The 18007-nt window shown below is 42.0% G+C and overlaps 1 protein-coding gene across 1 annotated transcript in view; it reads right to left on the minus strand.

The window, feature by feature from the left end:
* Positions 1-1164: 1164 nt before the first annotated feature.
* Positions 1165-18007, minus strand: part of SRSF6 (serine and arginine rich splicing factor 6) — a 21517-nt gene continuing 4674 nt past the window's right edge. Inside the window, 7 exon segments of the mRNA XM_073606501.1 lie at positions 1165-2454; positions 4841-5104; positions 8452-8654; positions 11214-11326; positions 12539-12609; positions 14589-14676; positions 14679-14731. Coding sequence (XP_073462602.1) covers positions 1743-2454; positions 4841-5104; positions 8452-8654; positions 11214-11326; positions 12539-12609; positions 14589-14676; positions 14679-14731 — 1504 coding nt within the window. The 3' untranslated portion in view covers positions 1165-1742.

Below are 18007 nucleotides of genomic sequence, written 5' to 3' on the forward strand. Positions count from 1 at the left end.
ATTCATCCCTATAGATAGGTGTATAGACTTTTGGCCATTAAAACTCCCCTGCCTCCGGGTCTGCTAAAAAAAACAAAGGGAACTCCATCCTTTGTCAGGTGTAAGTGGACAGTCCATTTAGTCCCAGCTGCCCAGAGTGGGCTCTGTACGTATCCACTCTGCAGAAACTGGGCGGTCACAGATATGTCACCACCCTTCTTAACCCTGCTCTGATCATCAGGGGATCTGTGAGCTGATCCCCCTGATCTGAATGTGAAAGGGGCCTAAAGATGTTATGATGGTGTTTTATGTTCACCGCATAAGCTGTGCACTGCATGTTATAAATGATTTGTAAATTGCAGATGAAGTAAACACTGAGGTGTCCTGTGGAGAATGGATAACCTCCACTGCAAATGGGCCTCCAAGGTAGCATATTTGAGCTTTTTTACTATCACTAGAGGGCAGTGTCATTAGTCCAAAGAACATAATGGTCTGCAAATGTGCACTAGAACACAGGGAGCACATTTATCAGAGTAGTGACGAAATGTAAAGTAGACTGCCTTCTCATTTTGCATGGGCTATGCATTTTGTATTGTTGCAACACCTACACCTGAAATCTGGAGCAGGCAGGAGCTTAGCACAGCTGTGAGACAGAAATAACATCGGAAATGGGAAGGATTAGACAGATTTTTACTCCGGAAACATTAGGTGGTCATGGGCAGATTTTTATCTGTCATAAGGCTACTTTAGAGCAGCTGAGTTAGAAATTTCCAAATGAAGGAGCATAATAAATGTCTCATTGCTCCTGTTCAGCATCCTTTTAGTAAGGAATTGATTCATCATTGCAAAGAATGGGCAGCACTTCAACTGAAGTAATAAAGCTCTTTAACTGTATCAAATAGCAATGAACCAATGTGATTTTTTGAAGGCACAAAAGGACCCTCTTTTCTCAGGGTAGGACTGATACATATACTCCCAGTCTAATTTGTTATAATATAACCCAATTGGTGCTTTTTATTAGCAAGCCCCAGCAGCTGAAGCAGTTTTACAAACATGGAAACTTGTTTCTTATAGGACAATTACCACCCCTTTTCTCCATTCTACACCTAGAGAGTCACATTGCGACTTTCTGAACCAGAAGTATGAAATGGGTCTTGTATTTATTGTATAAAATCAATTGCAAGATGGGTTGCAAAGTTTAACTTTATTTTCACCTTGAAAAAGTCAACCACATTACAGGTTTACATTCTAAGACAGTGTGATCAATCTCTACACTAGAGACCAATGGAGCACAGCCAGAAAGAAAAAAAAAATGCTTTATTTGCGCTGCAAAAAATGCACATGTAGAACATCCTAAAAACTGCCCCAAGACAATACAAACCATTATTTACAATGTGGGAGGGGGCTTGAGACTGCAATTTGATAACTGATTTCTATCAAGTACTGTATGATTTAATATTTTAAACCAAAGCAAATTCAAATATAATACAAGGGAGTTTCATATTAAATCACTGTACTAGGAAACTGCTGAACAAGAAGCATCTTCAAGCACCAATGTTTTCTGGTGCTAGAACATACATGCAGGGAAAAAAAAAATGATATACTTTCTGTACTTACATAGCTTATACTCTTCTTTACCAAACTAATTAGTACAGAAGAGTAGGGAGGAAACTCCTGCAAATGAACCAAAGTGTTTGCCTATGGTTAGACTTCAGAGAGCGCAGTCCTAATACAAAGTATATCAAACTCTTTCACATTGCAGGCTACTCTGGGGAGCTGGAACGAGATCTGGAACTGGCAGCAGAGGCTGGGCGTGGAGGAGGAGAAGCAGAACCCTCTCTGCTGGCAGAGGCCGCCATTGGTGACTGTGACCTGGATCGGGCATCTTCCTTTCCATTTTCTTGTGGGGAAGGGGATTTGGAACGGCTGCGAGACCTTTCCCGCTTAGTGTTTGAATGGCTTCGGGAGCGATCCCTTCTACTTCTGGAACGACTACGGGAACGATCATGATCCCCTTTGGACTGACTTCTGGATCTCTCTCTAGACCCCTCCCTATCTCCCTTTGACTGACTGCGGGATCTGTCTCTGGATCTTTTCTCTTTGGATTGACTACGTGACCTCTCTCTTTTACCCTTGGACTGACTCCGCGACCTCTCTCTGGACGCATCCCTCTTTCCTTTAGATTGATCCCTCCTTCCTTTAGAGCGACTACGAGACCGCTTGCTCTTTGATCGGCTGCTGGATCGATCACGCTTTCCTTTAGAACGGCTGCTGGACCGTTCACGTTTTGATTTAGAGCGGCTACTGGAGCGGTCACGTTTCCCTTTAGATCGGCTTCGGGACCTCTTGCGCTTTCCTTTAGACCTGCTTCGTGACCGAGAGCCGTGCTCTGACTTAGGTTTACTCTTTGAACGAGACTCTCTCTGCTTTGATGGTGATCTTGAGAGTTCTTTGCTCCTGGACCTGGATTTGGACCTATAAGAACATGTGGAGCATAATATTATATAAAATGGAAAAAAAATAAATAAATAAATAGCACAACAGACGATAACCTAGTCATCCTGCCACATACACTTAAAGTGGTTGTTAACCCAAATGCCCCCAATTAATCAGGCACACAGCACATGGTTCCCTATGCATTGCAGCATCTTATTTTTTTGTGTAAATACCTTTTATTAGCCTTTTTTTTAGCTCTGTCACTTGTCCTATTTCATCTCTATATCCGAGCCGAGGAGGAGGGACAGATTCCTTCTGACATATGCAAGACATGCCAGAAGAGGAATCTCTTATCTTCCTCCCTGTGGTCGTCAATGCAGTGTGTAGGACGGGAGAGAGAAGAGGAGAGGGGCATGGCTGGGAGTGTAGATCGGCTTTCTTACTCGACTACATGTTGACAGGAAGAGGGAGAGAGGAGACCTGCGGATGACGCAGACACGCATTTAGACCACGCCATCTTAGCTCAGCAGCCATGATAATCGTGGTCTGTTCTCAGGGGGAAGACAGGAGCTGGCAGGATCAAACAGGAATTGTAAGATACACAGAGAGGTAATGCAAAAAACAAAAGCACCAAGCTGCAGCTTGCACATTAAAAAGGGACAGGAGCAGCATTTCTTTTTTTTTTTTTTTGGGGTAACGCTTTAAAGCATGTTGGTTGAAATGTATTCATTTACATCCATGAGGAGGAAATAGAGATTTAAAAGCCTGCACCAAATACTGTCGTGTCCACAGATTAGGCATGTCCTATACTTCCAGGCAAGACCCCATCTTAAATAATTTTAAAAGCAGTGTTTAAAGCCAGTAATATGAAAATAGTTCATTTGGGCCCCCACCCACAGCTTATAGCTTTTTACATTAAAATATTGCCACTATATACCTCTTTGGCTGATCTGTATATACCATGGTCAGTGATACGTTGCAGTTTCTATATTGCTGAGAGTTCAGATAGGTGGAGATTTCCACTACAGCCTGTATACACGCCCACATGTGTGATGCCAATATCATATGACCTGGCTATCTGAGAACAAGTAAATGTTCTCTCCTGCATAAAAGACAACTGAGCATGTGCAGGTTGGCTACCCTGCCTGTGTTAGCTGGCCTTCCCCAGATAAACAGTGCAGGGAGGGGAGGATCTGTGCATACAGGATAAAACCGCCTTTTTGACACAATGCAGAGGATTAACCCCCTAAGTTCCACAATGAGTATAACAAGCATGCTATGCTGCATATACAGACTGATTTTAATGTTGTGGATTTAGTAACACTAACTACTTGCGGACCACCCGCCACGGTTTTACTGCCACAGGTTGGCACGGCTGCGCGAATCGTCGTCGTACGTTGGCTCTTTAAAAGACCGTCGCAGGCATCCGTGCCGCGTCCCCACAGCCAATGCGTGTGGCCGCAATGTATGCCGGCCACCCGCGATCGCTCCTCACAGAGTCAGAACAGGGATCTGTCGATGTAAAAACCGACAGATTCCCGTTCTGTCAGGGAAGTAGAGAGAGCTGCTGTTCCTAGTAATCAGGAACAGCTCTCTCTACTCCCCAGTCAGTAAACCCCCCCCAGTCAGAAACGCTTCCCTAGGACACATTTAACCCCTTGATCGCCCCTAGTGTTAAACCCTTACCTGCCAGTGACATTAATACAATAATCAATGGCTATTTTATCACTGTGTAAATGTCAATGGTCCCAAAAAGTGTCCGATCTGTCCTCCGCAATGTCGCAGTCCCGCTAAAAATCGCAGCCCACCACCATAGTAGTAAAAAAAAGAAGTCATAGATCTATCCTTTATTTTGTAGACTATATAACTTTTGCGCAAACCAATATATGTTTCATGCAATTTTTTTAACCAAAAATATGTAGAATACATATTGGCCTAAACTGATGAAGAAATTTGTTTTTAAAACATTTTTGGGAGGGTATTATAGCAAAAAGTTAAAAATATTGTTTTCAAAATTGTCGCTCAACCACAGAGGTGATCAAATACCACCAAAAGAAAGCTATTTGGGGGGGGGGGGGGGGGGGTATTTTGTTTGCGTACAGCATCGCATGGCCAGTTAAAGTGACGCAGTGCCGTATCGCAAAAAATTGCCTGGTCAGGAAGGGGGCAAATCCTTCCGGCCCTTAAGTGGTTAAAGTGCACTTGTAATGGAAGTATGCCATCTTTACTTGCCTTCTTCTGAAAATGCTAGTTGCCTGGCTTTTGGAGCACAGACAAAAAAAGCGCATGCTTTAAAGGATTATGACTATACCTTCTCCGTGTCAGCTTCAATAGGACAGGCAGGGTTAGTTACATTTCCCAAAAGTGAGAACAGCAGAAATTTGGTTTGCAACATAAAATTACTATAGATATAAAAGAAACTTACCTGGACTGACTTTTCGCAGGTGAGTGGGAACGGCTACGCTTTGCTGGAGAACGAGAACGACTTTCTTTAGCTGGAGAACGGGATTGGCTTTTCTTAGCAGGAGATCGGGAGCTGCTCTTCTTGGCTGGTGTACGGGATCTGCTCCGCTTTGCTGGTGAACGAGAACGGGTCTTTTTAGCAGGAGAATGAGAACGACTCCTGGATCGGCTGTGGCTACTGTGTCTACTCCTACTACGAGATCTTCGCCTGCTCCTAGATCTTGACCTAAAGAACAGTAACATTTCATAATCGTGCTCATTTGTATCAGGTTATTAAACATTTCCCACACTATATCCCAAAAACAAAATTCTTGACTTTTGGCACGTGCAACCTCAAGTGGACCTGACCTCAAAAAAGTGACTTGCAAGGTTATAGGGAACATCTAAAAATATAAAACTGTGCCTAAGTAGTACTTTTAAAGAAAATGTAACTTCTAGTCTAGCATTCTTTCTAAAAAAATAAATAGCATTGCACTTTCTGCATCTAGGTACTCCTGCTCTTGAAGCCACATAGGTGCTCTTCTGCAAAAAGAGATCACACAAGGCACTGCCACCTCTGACTGCTAGCGTTTCAAGATTTGCAGTGAAATGTGGCGATGTCTACAGCCCTGGTCAAAAGTTGAGAATTACAAAAATATTAATTTTCACAAAGTCTGCTGTTTCAGTGTTTTAGATCGCTTTGTCAGATGTTACTATGGTATACCGAAGTATAATTACAAGCGTTTTATAAGTGTCAAAGGCTTTTGACAATTATATTAAGTTTATGTAAAGAGTCAATATTTGCAGTGTTGACTCTTCATTTTCAAGACCTCTGCAATTCGCCCTGGTATGTTCACCCACCTCTTAAAGGATTGACCACAAGTTCTCAATGGAATTAAGGTCTGGGGAGTTTCCTGGCCATGAACCCAAAATTTCCACGTTTTGTTCCCCAAGCCACATAGTTATCACCTTTGCCTTATGGCAAGGTGCTCAATTATCCTGGAAAAGGTATTGTTCCCTCACCAAACTGTTCTTGGATGGTTGGGAGAAGTTGCTCTCAGGGGATGTTTTTGTGCCATTTTTGATTCATGGTTGTGTTCTTAGGTAAAATTGTGAGTGAGCCCATTCCCTTGGCTGAGAAGCAACCCCACACATAATTGGTCTCAGGATGCTTTACTGTTAGCATGACACAGGACCAATGGTAGCGCTCATCTTTTCTTCTCCAGACAAGGTTTTTCGGATGCCCCAATCAGAAAGGCGATTCAGAGAAAATAACTTTACCCCAGTCAGCAGTCCAATCCTTGTACCTTTTGCAGAATATCAGTCTGTTCTTTTTCCTGGAGAGAAGTAGCTTCTTTGCTGCCCTTCTAGACACCAGGCCATCCTCCAAAAAAGTCTTCTTACTATGAATGCAACTCACACCTGCCCGCTGCCATTCCTGAGCAAGTTCTGCACAGATGTTGCCCCAATCCCACATCTGAATCAACTGTAGAAGACGGTCCTGGTGCTTGCTGGACTTTCTTGGGCACCAGAAAGCCTTCTTCACAACAAAGGAACCTCCCTTCTTGAAGTTCTTGATGATCCAATAAATAATTAAGGTGCAATCTTAGTAGCAGCAGCAATATCCTTGCCTGTGAATCCCTATTTGTGCAAAGCAATGACTGCACGTGCTTTCCTTGCAGGTAACAATGGTTAACAGAGGAAGATCAATGATTTTAAGCACCACCCTCTTTAAAATCCCAGTCTGTTATTCTGACCCAACCAGCATTACAGTGATTTCCAGCCTTGTCCTCGTCAACACTGACACCTGTGTTAACAAGAGAATCACTCACATGTCAGCTGGTCCTTTTGTGGCAGGGCTTAAATGGAGTGGAAATGTTTTCTTGGGATTAAGTTCATTTTCATGGCAAAGAGGGACTTTGCAATTAATTGCAATTCATCTGATCACACAAAACATTCTGGAGTAAATGCAAATCGCCATCATAAACACTGAGGCAGCAGATTTTGTGAAAATATTTGTGTCCTTCTCAAAAATTTTGGGCACGGCTGTACTGTTTACTTCTGCTTGCTGGAGAGGGGGCTGCAGCTGAAGGCCTGCAGTGCAGGAAATTCCTCACTTTCGCTGAATTCATTCTGTGGAACTTCTCAACCACCACTGCTTACTGAATATTTCACTATCAGTCACCAAAAAAAAAAAAAAAAAAAAAAAAAAAAAAAAAGACGATGGGTAGGATTTTTATGAGCGCAGAAACCCTATATTACTTTATTATAAATTCTTCATCTTTACGGCACGTTTAAGTCTTGAGTCTTCTTAAATCCCGAAACACATTTGCAGAAGTTACATCATCCAGGCCCAGCCAAGTGACTGAAGGACCTGAACCCATAAGGCAAGCCAGGAAGGAATAGAAGCACCTGCACCAGACAGGAGCACCAACACCACAGCACTGGAAAGGGATCTCTTGCAAAGCAAGTCTGCAATGATGTGCTAATACGCTGCACTTACTATTTTTTTTTTGCACAGGTATAATTCTGCTTTAAGTATCAGTTTGTCACAAGTTGCAAAATTTTTTTATTTCTTTACTTGCAAGAACATATTTTCAAACAGATACAAAGGTTAAGGTTAGCACTGAGATGCTTGCTTTGCTTTAAGCCTAGGTTCACACTGACTGCGGGTCATGTCAGTCCCGACTTGGGGGGGCGATTTCAAACACCTGTGTGGGCTTCTGCACAGATGTCAATGGAAATTGCACCCTGAAATTATCAAAAGTAGTACTACTTCTCGCACTGATCCGGAAGCTGCCATTACCGCTGTAATTGAAATTTGTATGTTCTGTATATAATTGTATTCTATTTTGTATGTATTGCACACTGCCCTCACTGTGCACAGGGCACTAATAATGTTTTCAGTAAATGTTTACATTCTTTCGAGTCCTGATTAGAATTAGCCTGCCTATGTAATGCCCAATGTTACCATAAAACGTACAATTGTAATATTAATGTGATACCTACGTAATCATGTGCATAAAAACCTTCAATTGCGTCATAATAAAGCAGAACAGTAATTTGGAAAGATGCTGAGCGTATCTTTTGTGTGTCTGTTCCCTACTGCAGTAGTTATTAATTTGGAACCACTAATCAATATGATAGGAGTTGCCCATCATCAATTTAACCAAGTCACCACCAATTTGGCATGTGATTTGACATGTCAAATCTTATCAAATGTGAAGATCTAAGAAAACACTGATACAAAGTAGAAAGGAATGCCAGGTCAGGATTTCCCTCAGATGAAACAGCGGTGGTAATTACTAAGGCAGTGAAAACTGATCAAATCACCTGTGCAAAATAATGGAAAACCTGAAAACATGACCTGTTGGGGCGCCTTAAGGTCTGGAGCTGAGAAATACTGTGCTAGATAACAGCACCCTATCAAAGTGATAGGTTGGATATTAAAAGCAATGAAGATCCCAGAAAACCCCAAAGCAGACACGCATACACAATCCACTTTTCCCAGTACACAAATAACAAAAAAAAAAAAAAAAACCCTGATTTAACAAGCTTGTGTACTATACAATTTTTATTGCATCCTGCACCTACCTTGACCTGCTGCCAGAGTAAGACCTTCTGTGACGAGCTTTGCTTTCCACTAGACGAATCTTTCTGCCATTAATTTCGGTGCCATCAAGTTTGTCCAATGCTCTCTTCATGTCAGAATAAGACCTGAACTCTATCACCCCCTCATTGGTACGTTCCTTGTGTGCATCAGCATATGTAACCTCACCTGCTTGCCTCATAAAATCCTAAAGAGAAGGAAACATGGAACATTAAAAATACCAATTCACTAAAATTTTAAAAGCTAATGAAGGTCAAAACATGTTTTCAACTTTAGGTAGAAAGTTAGATTTTCTGTCAGACTCATCACTGTCAGTGTTTAAAAGATTTTCTTTCACTGTCTAGGCGAAGTTACATGAAGGTACAGAAGGTAAATGCAAATCCAGATCAGTGACAGGGTCACGATAAAGGTTAAAGCAGGAGTTAGCATACCTAAGGAAAGATTTATTTTTTTTTTTAAACTGCATTTTTAACATTAGAATCAGTTAGTGCCAATGCGTTTTATGTAGGATACAAAAAGAATTACAACGAACATTCTTTTTACTATTTTGAGCAAGTTTTTCTTTGATAAAAAAACAAATCTGGAGATAACCATTACCATTTACCAGGCCCAATTTGACCTGAAAACAAAAACCAAGGTATAATCCATCTGGATACACCAAGTTGTTGTGATCATATGTCCTAGATTGTAAACTAACAGGGCTCTCCAATTCCTCCTGTATTGAATTGTATTGTAACTGTACTGTCTGCCCTCATGTTAAGCGCTGCACAAACTGTTGGCACTATATAAATCTTGTATAATATGTACAGATTTACTAACATGTCAAAGGTGGGTCTGGGCGTTAAAGTGATTGTAAGGGTTCGTTTTTTTTTTTTTTTTATTATACTTGCCTCCACTGTGCAGCTCGTTTTGCACAGAGTGGCGCCGAACCTACTCTTCTGGGGTCCCCCGGCAGCTCCTCCCCGCATCAGATAACCCCTTAGGAGAAGCGCTCTGCCGTGGGGGGGGGGTTACCTTGCGGGCATGCACTCGAGTCCAGTATTCGGCATCCATAGCCGCCAAATGTATGACTCGGCCCCGCGTCATTGGATTTGACTGACAGCAGCAGGAGCCGATGGCTGCGCTGCTATCAATCTATCCAATCAAGAGCCGAGAACCCAGGGCAGAGAGTTCCAGGGCTCAGGTAAGTAAAGGGGGCTCTATCACTGCCAGGTGTTTTTTCACCTTAATGCATAGGACGCATTAAGGTGAAAAAACAAAGGTTTACAACCCCTTTAAGGTTTGTTTTACCCTCCATCATTAAGGGGTTAACCAAACTATGCATTAAATGGTCAAATTCATTTTGCTTTCTCAAAAATAATTCCTGCAATACATGATCAATTGTCAAGTATCCCTGCATTATAGAAGCATGTGAAATATTTAAAACTCAACTTCAGTCAGACATTTATACAAATAAGGGGAAGTTAAACTTGTGAGATGTGGCAAATGCTTAACTGGCTCCAGTTTAGCGTAGAATTCATTCATTTGTACCCAGCAGATACTACAGTTAGCATCACTGTTCCGCTGTAGGTTCTGCTTTTGCAGGCAAGAGCAGCAGCATTTAATTTAAGGGATCCCGTCATTCACAAAGCACCTTGTATTCTGTTCACATGCATTCTGTGAATGGACAAATGGGGATCCTGTCATTACCCACCCCTCACCCCTTGGGGGGAAAAAAAATAAAATCACAGAGCATCTTGCATTTTCTGAACATAATTTAAAGGCCACTGTCACATTAAAAATTTGTGTAGCTATGCAATCTTTGAATGAAAAAATTACAAGTCCTGTCTGCCATTGCAGCAGACGGCTTGTAGTTTTCAAAGAACTGCGATGGTGCGGATGAGTGCCCTCATAGTATACTAACAAACCAAACCCTCCAGCTTTCAAAGGAAAAGCCTGTACAAAAAAGGGATGGGCAAGAAAGCTGGAGGACGTGTCTGCAGAAGACTGACACTGCACCCGGCATCCACTGATGGCGAGTGCAATGGTTTGCAGGCTCCGGTAGAAAAAAATAAATGCACGCTCCTTTCTGCAAAAATATGTGCATCTATTTTTTCCTGAAATTTAAACTTTTCCTTTAAGGCATTTGGTAAACGGACAAGGGGAGATAATGTCAACTACCTGTCCCTCTTCTCCCCTTGCCCATTCACAGAACTTGCATTCTCTAAACATAACTCAAGACAATTTGTACATGGATAAGGCAGAGTACACTTACGGGATCGATCCGTTGATCTCAGCTGAGCAGGCGGATGACAGGTATGCAGATACGGACCAATCACAGCCCCACTGTCCTCTATGGGAATTCGGATAAAAACAGATCCGCCTGTCCGCTTTCATCAGATTCCATCCGATCCTCCAGACAGATGCAAAATAGGGTTTCCATCCATCTGGATATGGCGGATAGGACAACGCCGTATGTGAGCGGATATGTCACAGCTGCCATCCGTCGCTCAATAGAGGTGCATGGAGCGTCAGATCAAGTCTGCCTGAAAAACAGACTGACGGACCTGATCGGACAGCATGTGTGAAAGGGCCCTAAGGGTTTACAAACACTTTAAATTTAACTAATGCAAGAAACTGGGAAAAGGAATAAAATAGATTTAATGAAAGCATACAAATAAAAATGTATCCACAGCAGCCTGTTTATCTATACATTGATCATGCTTTGTGTGCCAATTTTCCTCTTGAAAAGAGCAGCAATACCAACCTTAAGATCTTGCCAGCTGCAGCGACTGGAGAGGTTCTCCACAATAAGTCTAAACTCCGTGCGCACAGGAGGTCCATATTTATCCCTGCCGGATCTCTGGCTCCTGTAACCACCTTTGTTACACATGGAAAGCAAAGTCAGGTCTCCATTGAATATGCACAGTTCAACAACTAAATCTTTTGGGAGGGCTTTAAATAAAACTAGGTAGGATAGGATATATTTTACATAAAAACCTCCTTTGAAGCTGTGACTTTGGCCAATAATAAGCAGAAGAGACGTTTACTTTGTTCTGCTGTTTTAAGAATGAGCCTGTTTAGTGAGTACCCTCAACCAACCTTATCAACAGGACATAAATTATGACATAACAAAGTTTACTTCATTCACATGCATGTTCTAAAGCATTTACAGTATTGCCAGTCACATTATTTACATTAAGGCAGGAGGTATAAGAAAAGAAGTGTCACTTGGAAGCACACGCAAGGGAGTCACCTAATCCAGTTTAAAGCCATTTCATCTAACCCTTTTAATCCTCACCATCACCCTGCGTCTAATGGCAATAGGCTGCTGTCGTCATGGCTTCCGGTAAGGTCAGCCAAAGGGTCATAGGGCAAGGGTCACACAATGTTTGGAAAGGCCAACCAGGAAAGGCAGTCATCTTAAGCCTCAATGGTCTCAGCCCCCACTGGTCTCTTTCAAATTGAAACATCAAGGACGGTTAAAAAAGGATTTTGGAATTCGACATGCAAAAAGGTTAAGAATATACAAGTTAAACATAACAATCATAATACAAGCATTTTGCATAAAACTCTACTTCCACCAGAAAAAGCAAATCATAACCATTGCTTATTCCACCCCCTCCCCCCTCCCACTTTCTAATGCTTTTCTTTAAAAACCAATATAAACCTGTGCTGCCAGAGGCATAAAATCACCACCAGCACCACAGGGATCAATGATTGCATCTTTTCACATGTTCTTGAAAACACTCACTTTGGCCAAAATTGACAAAGACAAAGACAGTGTCTGCAGCTAGCCCCTCCCCCATCCAATTTTAAAGCGTTACTAATCCCAGGACCCTGCGTTCACTATATCTGGTCTCCCACAGTAAACAGAACATGGAAATGCAACAGTTTTAGTACATTTAAACCGCTAAACACCTTTTCAAATCAGCAGTACATAGCATTCTTATCACTTCTATAAGTGTCCGGTTAAAGCGTGTAGTACTTTGTCTGGACAGTGCTGATTGGCCCTGTGCTGATCACATGCACCCTCCCAAAAAACAAACAAATAAGTAAATGAAAAATAAAAAACTCTCTAGTAATACACACCAGACTCAGCATGTGCAGAATGCCTCCAATGCTCTGTTCTATCAGGAGATGGATTTGGGACTGTGGAAGAAGGGGAGGATCATAAGACAGGATCAAACAGCCTTTTTTTACACAATGCAGAGGATTAACCCCTTAGGTTCCACAGTGAGTATAACCAGCATGCTTTACTGCATATGCAGGCTGATTTTACTGTTGTGGGTTTAGTAACACTTTAAGGCTCCCACACTGGCTCCCAGCATCACCAGATTTCTCGATAGTTTAGCTTCTGGGAGGTAATGTTTAGATTGAGCTCCCAACTACCAGGCTCAAATGTTGTCACATGGGGTCAAGGTGGGTGCGAGGATATCCCCCTATCCAAGCTCTGACACCAGTTGTCAGACAGGCTGGGATGCTGCAGTAGGGAGGTAGCGCGGGAGCACAACTCTAACAGTACAAAATTAGGGATGGATGCTAGCCGCAAACACCGTCACTTTGCATTATTTAGTTACAGTGTATCTTTAAAATATATCTAAAGCCAATTTTTTTTTTTTTTTTTGCTTTGAATAGTGTGGCGAAGGTTTGGATCCAAGTGTTTATTGCAACCTGTATCTGCTTAGAAAACTTACTCTCCATTTGCCCTGGGTATCAGTCACCAGGAGTAAAAGGAGGGAAAGCATCAAAATTTTGAGTTGTCACGAGATCGGGAGGTAAGGTGAAATCTGCCAATTGGAGTACCCGTTCCATGACAACTGTCCAAATGGACATTTCCACTAACACTGGAGATTTCCTCTCATTCTGTTGTGTCTACAAAACAAGCACAGCAAGGAGTGGAGGAACATCTCCCCAACAGGAGACCGATTAAAAAAAAAAAAAAAAAAAAAAAAAAAAAAAAAAAACAGAATTAACCATACTCTATCCAAAATGTAAAGTTTTGGCTTTAGATATACTTAAAGTTTTAAAGCATATACACCATTGTTGATAAGCATGTATTTAAAAGCAGCACAGTAAACAATTAGACAGAAAACTTTGCCTGTCAAACCAGTTACCACTGATGCACTGTCATGTTATTCTGCATCTTAAATGCAACAGAACCTACAGACAATTATGCAGTATTACTGGCCTGGAGTTCAGTTGCATCGCAGAATGACAAACTGGGTAATTGCACAAGTAATGCAAATTAACAAAGGTGTCAAAGTTGGGAGTGCACTTCACCCAGGTTAATCTGCAGCAAAAACAAAAAAACATAAAATCAATCATGTGGAGTAAACTGCATGTTATTCTTCACAGCATATGAAAAGCAGAGCAGTGTATACTTTGATCTATAATAATCTTAATTACATAAAAAAAACAAAAGACCACATCCTGGATATTATCTGGTAAAGTCTCCAAACTGTTCAATTCTTTGGTACCGTATTAAAGTATAACTAAAAGCAAACTTTTTCGGTTTGGGGATAGATTAGAACACCTGCCATGTTTTATTGCTGGCTGTGCCCTTGTCGGTGAAGGTTTCACCCCCTTATTTGTCATGGTGACCATTCAATGAAAGTGAAAATGACTAACTTTGGATTGTCACCAGATCCAGAATAGAGGGGAAATCTTCCAATGGGGTTACAACCTGAGAATCCCTTACTTTGGAGGGATATGGTTCCACTTCCTGTTTTGGCTACCAGACAAGTGAAAGGAAATCTCAATGGGACACAGATGGCTAAAAATGACAGGTTATAACCATCCCTTACTCTATTCAAAATTAAAAGAAAAAGTTTTGCCTTTAGTTCTACTGTAAATGCTGTATCAAAAGGTGAAAAGTACAAATGATACCAGATGTAGCCCTTTACAGATTACAGAAGTAGATAGACCTGTTTAGCAGTTTTCTATGTGCTGTTACTAAGTATCTAGTCAATTAAAAAAAAGTACCCTAGTAGCTGACATTTAAAGATTAAATTACTAGCTAAAGATTCCATTATGCTTGAGGAACTGCCTCTTTACAGCCTCTCTAGCTGGCAAATTGCTCAACCGCCTGATTATTCAATCCCTAATCACTGCCGCCAAAATAGATGATGCTTACTGCGATTATCCAAAGCTGTATCCTTCCCTGTCCCGTCGAGGTCCTCGAGCATGTTCTACAATCACACGCTCCCCACACAGATCTTTGCCATTTACTCATACACCGCATCGTCCGCATCCCGTGAGTCTTCAAACTCCACAAAGCCATATCTGAAAAAAAAAAAAGTTGTATTGGATAAAAATCTTAAATGTAACCCGTTAAATCTCACAAGCTGATAATGAAAATTTCTTCTAATAACCACTTGCCGGCCACCGTATTGCAGATTTACTGCTAAAGGGTGGCAGCACTGTGCAGAATCTACACACAGAGAGACGAATCTGTACTTCTGCCTAGGGGGCGCTGCTTCTGCTGTGATATGTTACAGTGGAAGCTGATCAGTGGGTACCAGCCAATGGATGTCTGCCAGCACCTGCCGCTCGTTGAGAAAACACAGACCAGAGCTCTGCCTATGTAAACAAGGCAGAGCTCCACCCTGACAAGGGGGGGGGGGATGGATTTTTTTCCCCCTGCAAACCAGGCAATAAAATCAATCACTTCCTATAGTAAAAGCAGCACACACTTAACACTGATTACACTAGATCCCCCCCCCCCCCCCCCCCCCCAAGTATAAAATTGTTTATTAATTTAGCATACAGGGAATACTCAAGTTCAACAATAGCACAGAGCAATTACATTCAAAAATCTCCAAAAGGCGAATAAGGGAGATGTGGAAGATAATGGTGAGAGGGAGGGGGGAAGGTATAGAGGTGTTTGGGTGAGTCCGGCTGGCGATGGGCTTTGATTGCCCTAGCCCTTCCCAGCCAGTGTCATTAGTACAGTGACAGTGCATATTTTTAGCACCGATCACTATTGGTGTCACTGGTCCCCAGGTGTCAGATTGTCCACTGCAATATCACAGTACCACTACAATCGATGGAATGTCATTAGGATGTTAATGCTCAACTACAGCCAGGTTTAAAAAAAAAATAAAAAAATAAACCTAGATTGCCAACCTCTGTTTAAAATGTTTCTAACAATCAATATTTTAAATCAGTCTCGTGAGCTTTCTCCCCACGGATTACGATTGTGGCAACCAATCTTAACTAGTCTTGTTGCTAACACTCATCTAAATCATCACGTCTGCACTCTTCTCAGTGCAGGACAAGCACCCATTTTACCAGGATGGACTGTGATCACTGTTAGAAGTACCTGCCCAGATTACAGGGAATACCGGATGTTTGAACTGCTATAAAAGCAAAGCACAAGGGGAGGCAATCTTGGTATTTAATTTCTACCTGGCCATAGTTCAGTTTTAAAGTGTTACTAAACCCACAACAGTAAAATGGCAAAAATGTAACAAAAAATTAGACATGCTGTTTGTACCAAATTTGATCGATCAACTTGGGTACATAATCAGCTCTCCTAGGAGCCTGCAAAGCATTGCATCCGCGATCAGCAGATTGCGGGTGCAATGCAGGACTCCTGCAGACTGTCAGTGTAAGTTGTCTACTCATACCTCGTACAGGTAGGAAGAAACAATGAATTGCCTAGAGCGCTTAACAATCCCCTGGTAGTTAATTGAGAATTGCAAGCAGACAGCCGCAAAGACTGTAGGTATTTGTAGTTCTCCCATTCGCAGAACTCAATGAATGGCGTGGCCAGAGCCCAGCATGGCCACGGTGTATTTAAATTGTGAAAGCCAGCAGGAGAAGATCCTTGGCTTGCTGTTGCCTAGAGGTGAGACAGCAGGTTCTCTGGGTCGGAGAGAGGCTGCAGCAGTGGGAACAGGTTACATGTTCCACCTAAAAAAACAAAAAAACAAAAACGTAATCCTTTAACCATTTGGACAGATTTGTTGAAATCTAGATACAACTGATCTTCCTGCACACTACGGCAATAAAATCTGCCCAACCCCCTCATAAACAAAGGCAAATTAGTAGGTTTTTTTATTATTGCTGGAGGGTGCAGAATACGTCTAAAAAGGAAAGCTGCATTTTTTTTTAAGTTATGCTATGTGAATTGGGGACATGTAACAAATATAGTGTAGGATAGTATCTAAGTGGAGCTTATTAGCCAGGAAAGGTAGAGAAAATCAGGCACCAAACAGTTGTATTGAAAAAACATGCAAGTGTCCAGATCTTCACACAAGTGGTCTTCACCAGCATTCTCCGGAATCAAACCTCAGGCAATCCTTTTACCCTTTCCATCCCAATAACACTGCTAGCATTTGAGTGCAGGCTAACCACTTAAAGAGTAAGTAAACCCTGATGGGTTTTACTTCTTTTTATTTCCTGCAAAGTAAAAACATAATGGGCTAGTATGCATCATACTAGCCCATTATGTGACACTTTCCTGCAAACAAAGCCCACAATGTCCCCGCTGGTGGCCACGTCCATCTTCACCCCTCTTCCTTCCGGGGAAGGAAGATAAATAGCATACTAGCTTGTTATAAATTACTTACCTAGGATCGAAGCCCCCGAATCGGTCCTTGTTCCCCCTCCTCCATCGCAATATCTCCTAGAGTGACTTCCAGGTATCGTGGCGCTGGCTGGCCAGAGCTGCAATGACGCGACTCTCGTGCATGCGTGCGGGAGCCGCCACTAACAGCACGATCACCCTTAGAAACGGCACGCTCAGTGCGCCGTAGACATTGGTGCCTGTCTTTTGCAAATATCTCCCAAACCATGTAGGTTTAGAAGATATTTCTTGCACCTACAGGTAAGCCTTAATCTAGGCTTACCTGTAGGTAAAAGTGGTCTGTAAGGGTTTACAACCACTTTAAGGACCAGAAGATTTTCCCCCTTAATGACCAGGCCATTTTTTGCGATACAACACTGCATCGCTTAAAGTGACAATTGCGCCGTCGTGCGACCTTGTACCCAAATTTTTTCCCACAAATAGAGCTTTCTTTTGGTGGTATTTGATCACCTCTGTGGTTTTTATTTTTTCGCTATAAATGAAAAAAAGCGACAATTTTGAAAAAAAATCTCTACTTTTTGCTATATCCAATTAAAAAAAAAAAAATCTTCATCAGTTTAACGCCAATCTTTATTCTACTTTTTTTACCAAAAATAACGCAATAAGCGTATATTGATTGGTTTGCGCAAAAGTTAAAGCATTTACAAAATAGGGGATAGATTTATGGCATTTTTATACTAGTAATGACAGTGGTCAGCGGGGTTAACATTAGGGGCGATCAAGGGGTTAAATAATGTGTTCCCTGGGAAGTGTTTCTAACTGTGGGGGAGTGGACTGACTGGGAGTACAGAGATCACTGTTCCTAATAACTAGGAACAGACAATCACACTGTACTCCCCTGACAGAACGGGATCTGTTTATTTACACTGACAGATCCCCGTTCTGCCTCTGTGGACCGATTGTGGGTGCCCGGCAGACATTGCAGCCACGTGCATCAGCTCCCTCCACTGCGTAGCGGGTGCGCACCT

The sequence above is a fragment of the Aquarana catesbeiana genome, linkage group LG12 (assembly GCF_042186555.1).
Source record: "Aquarana catesbeiana isolate 2022-GZ linkage group LG12, ASM4218655v1, whole genome shotgun sequence".
Classification (NCBI taxonomy): domain Eukaryota; kingdom Metazoa; phylum Chordata; class Amphibia; order Anura; family Ranidae; genus Aquarana; species Aquarana catesbeiana.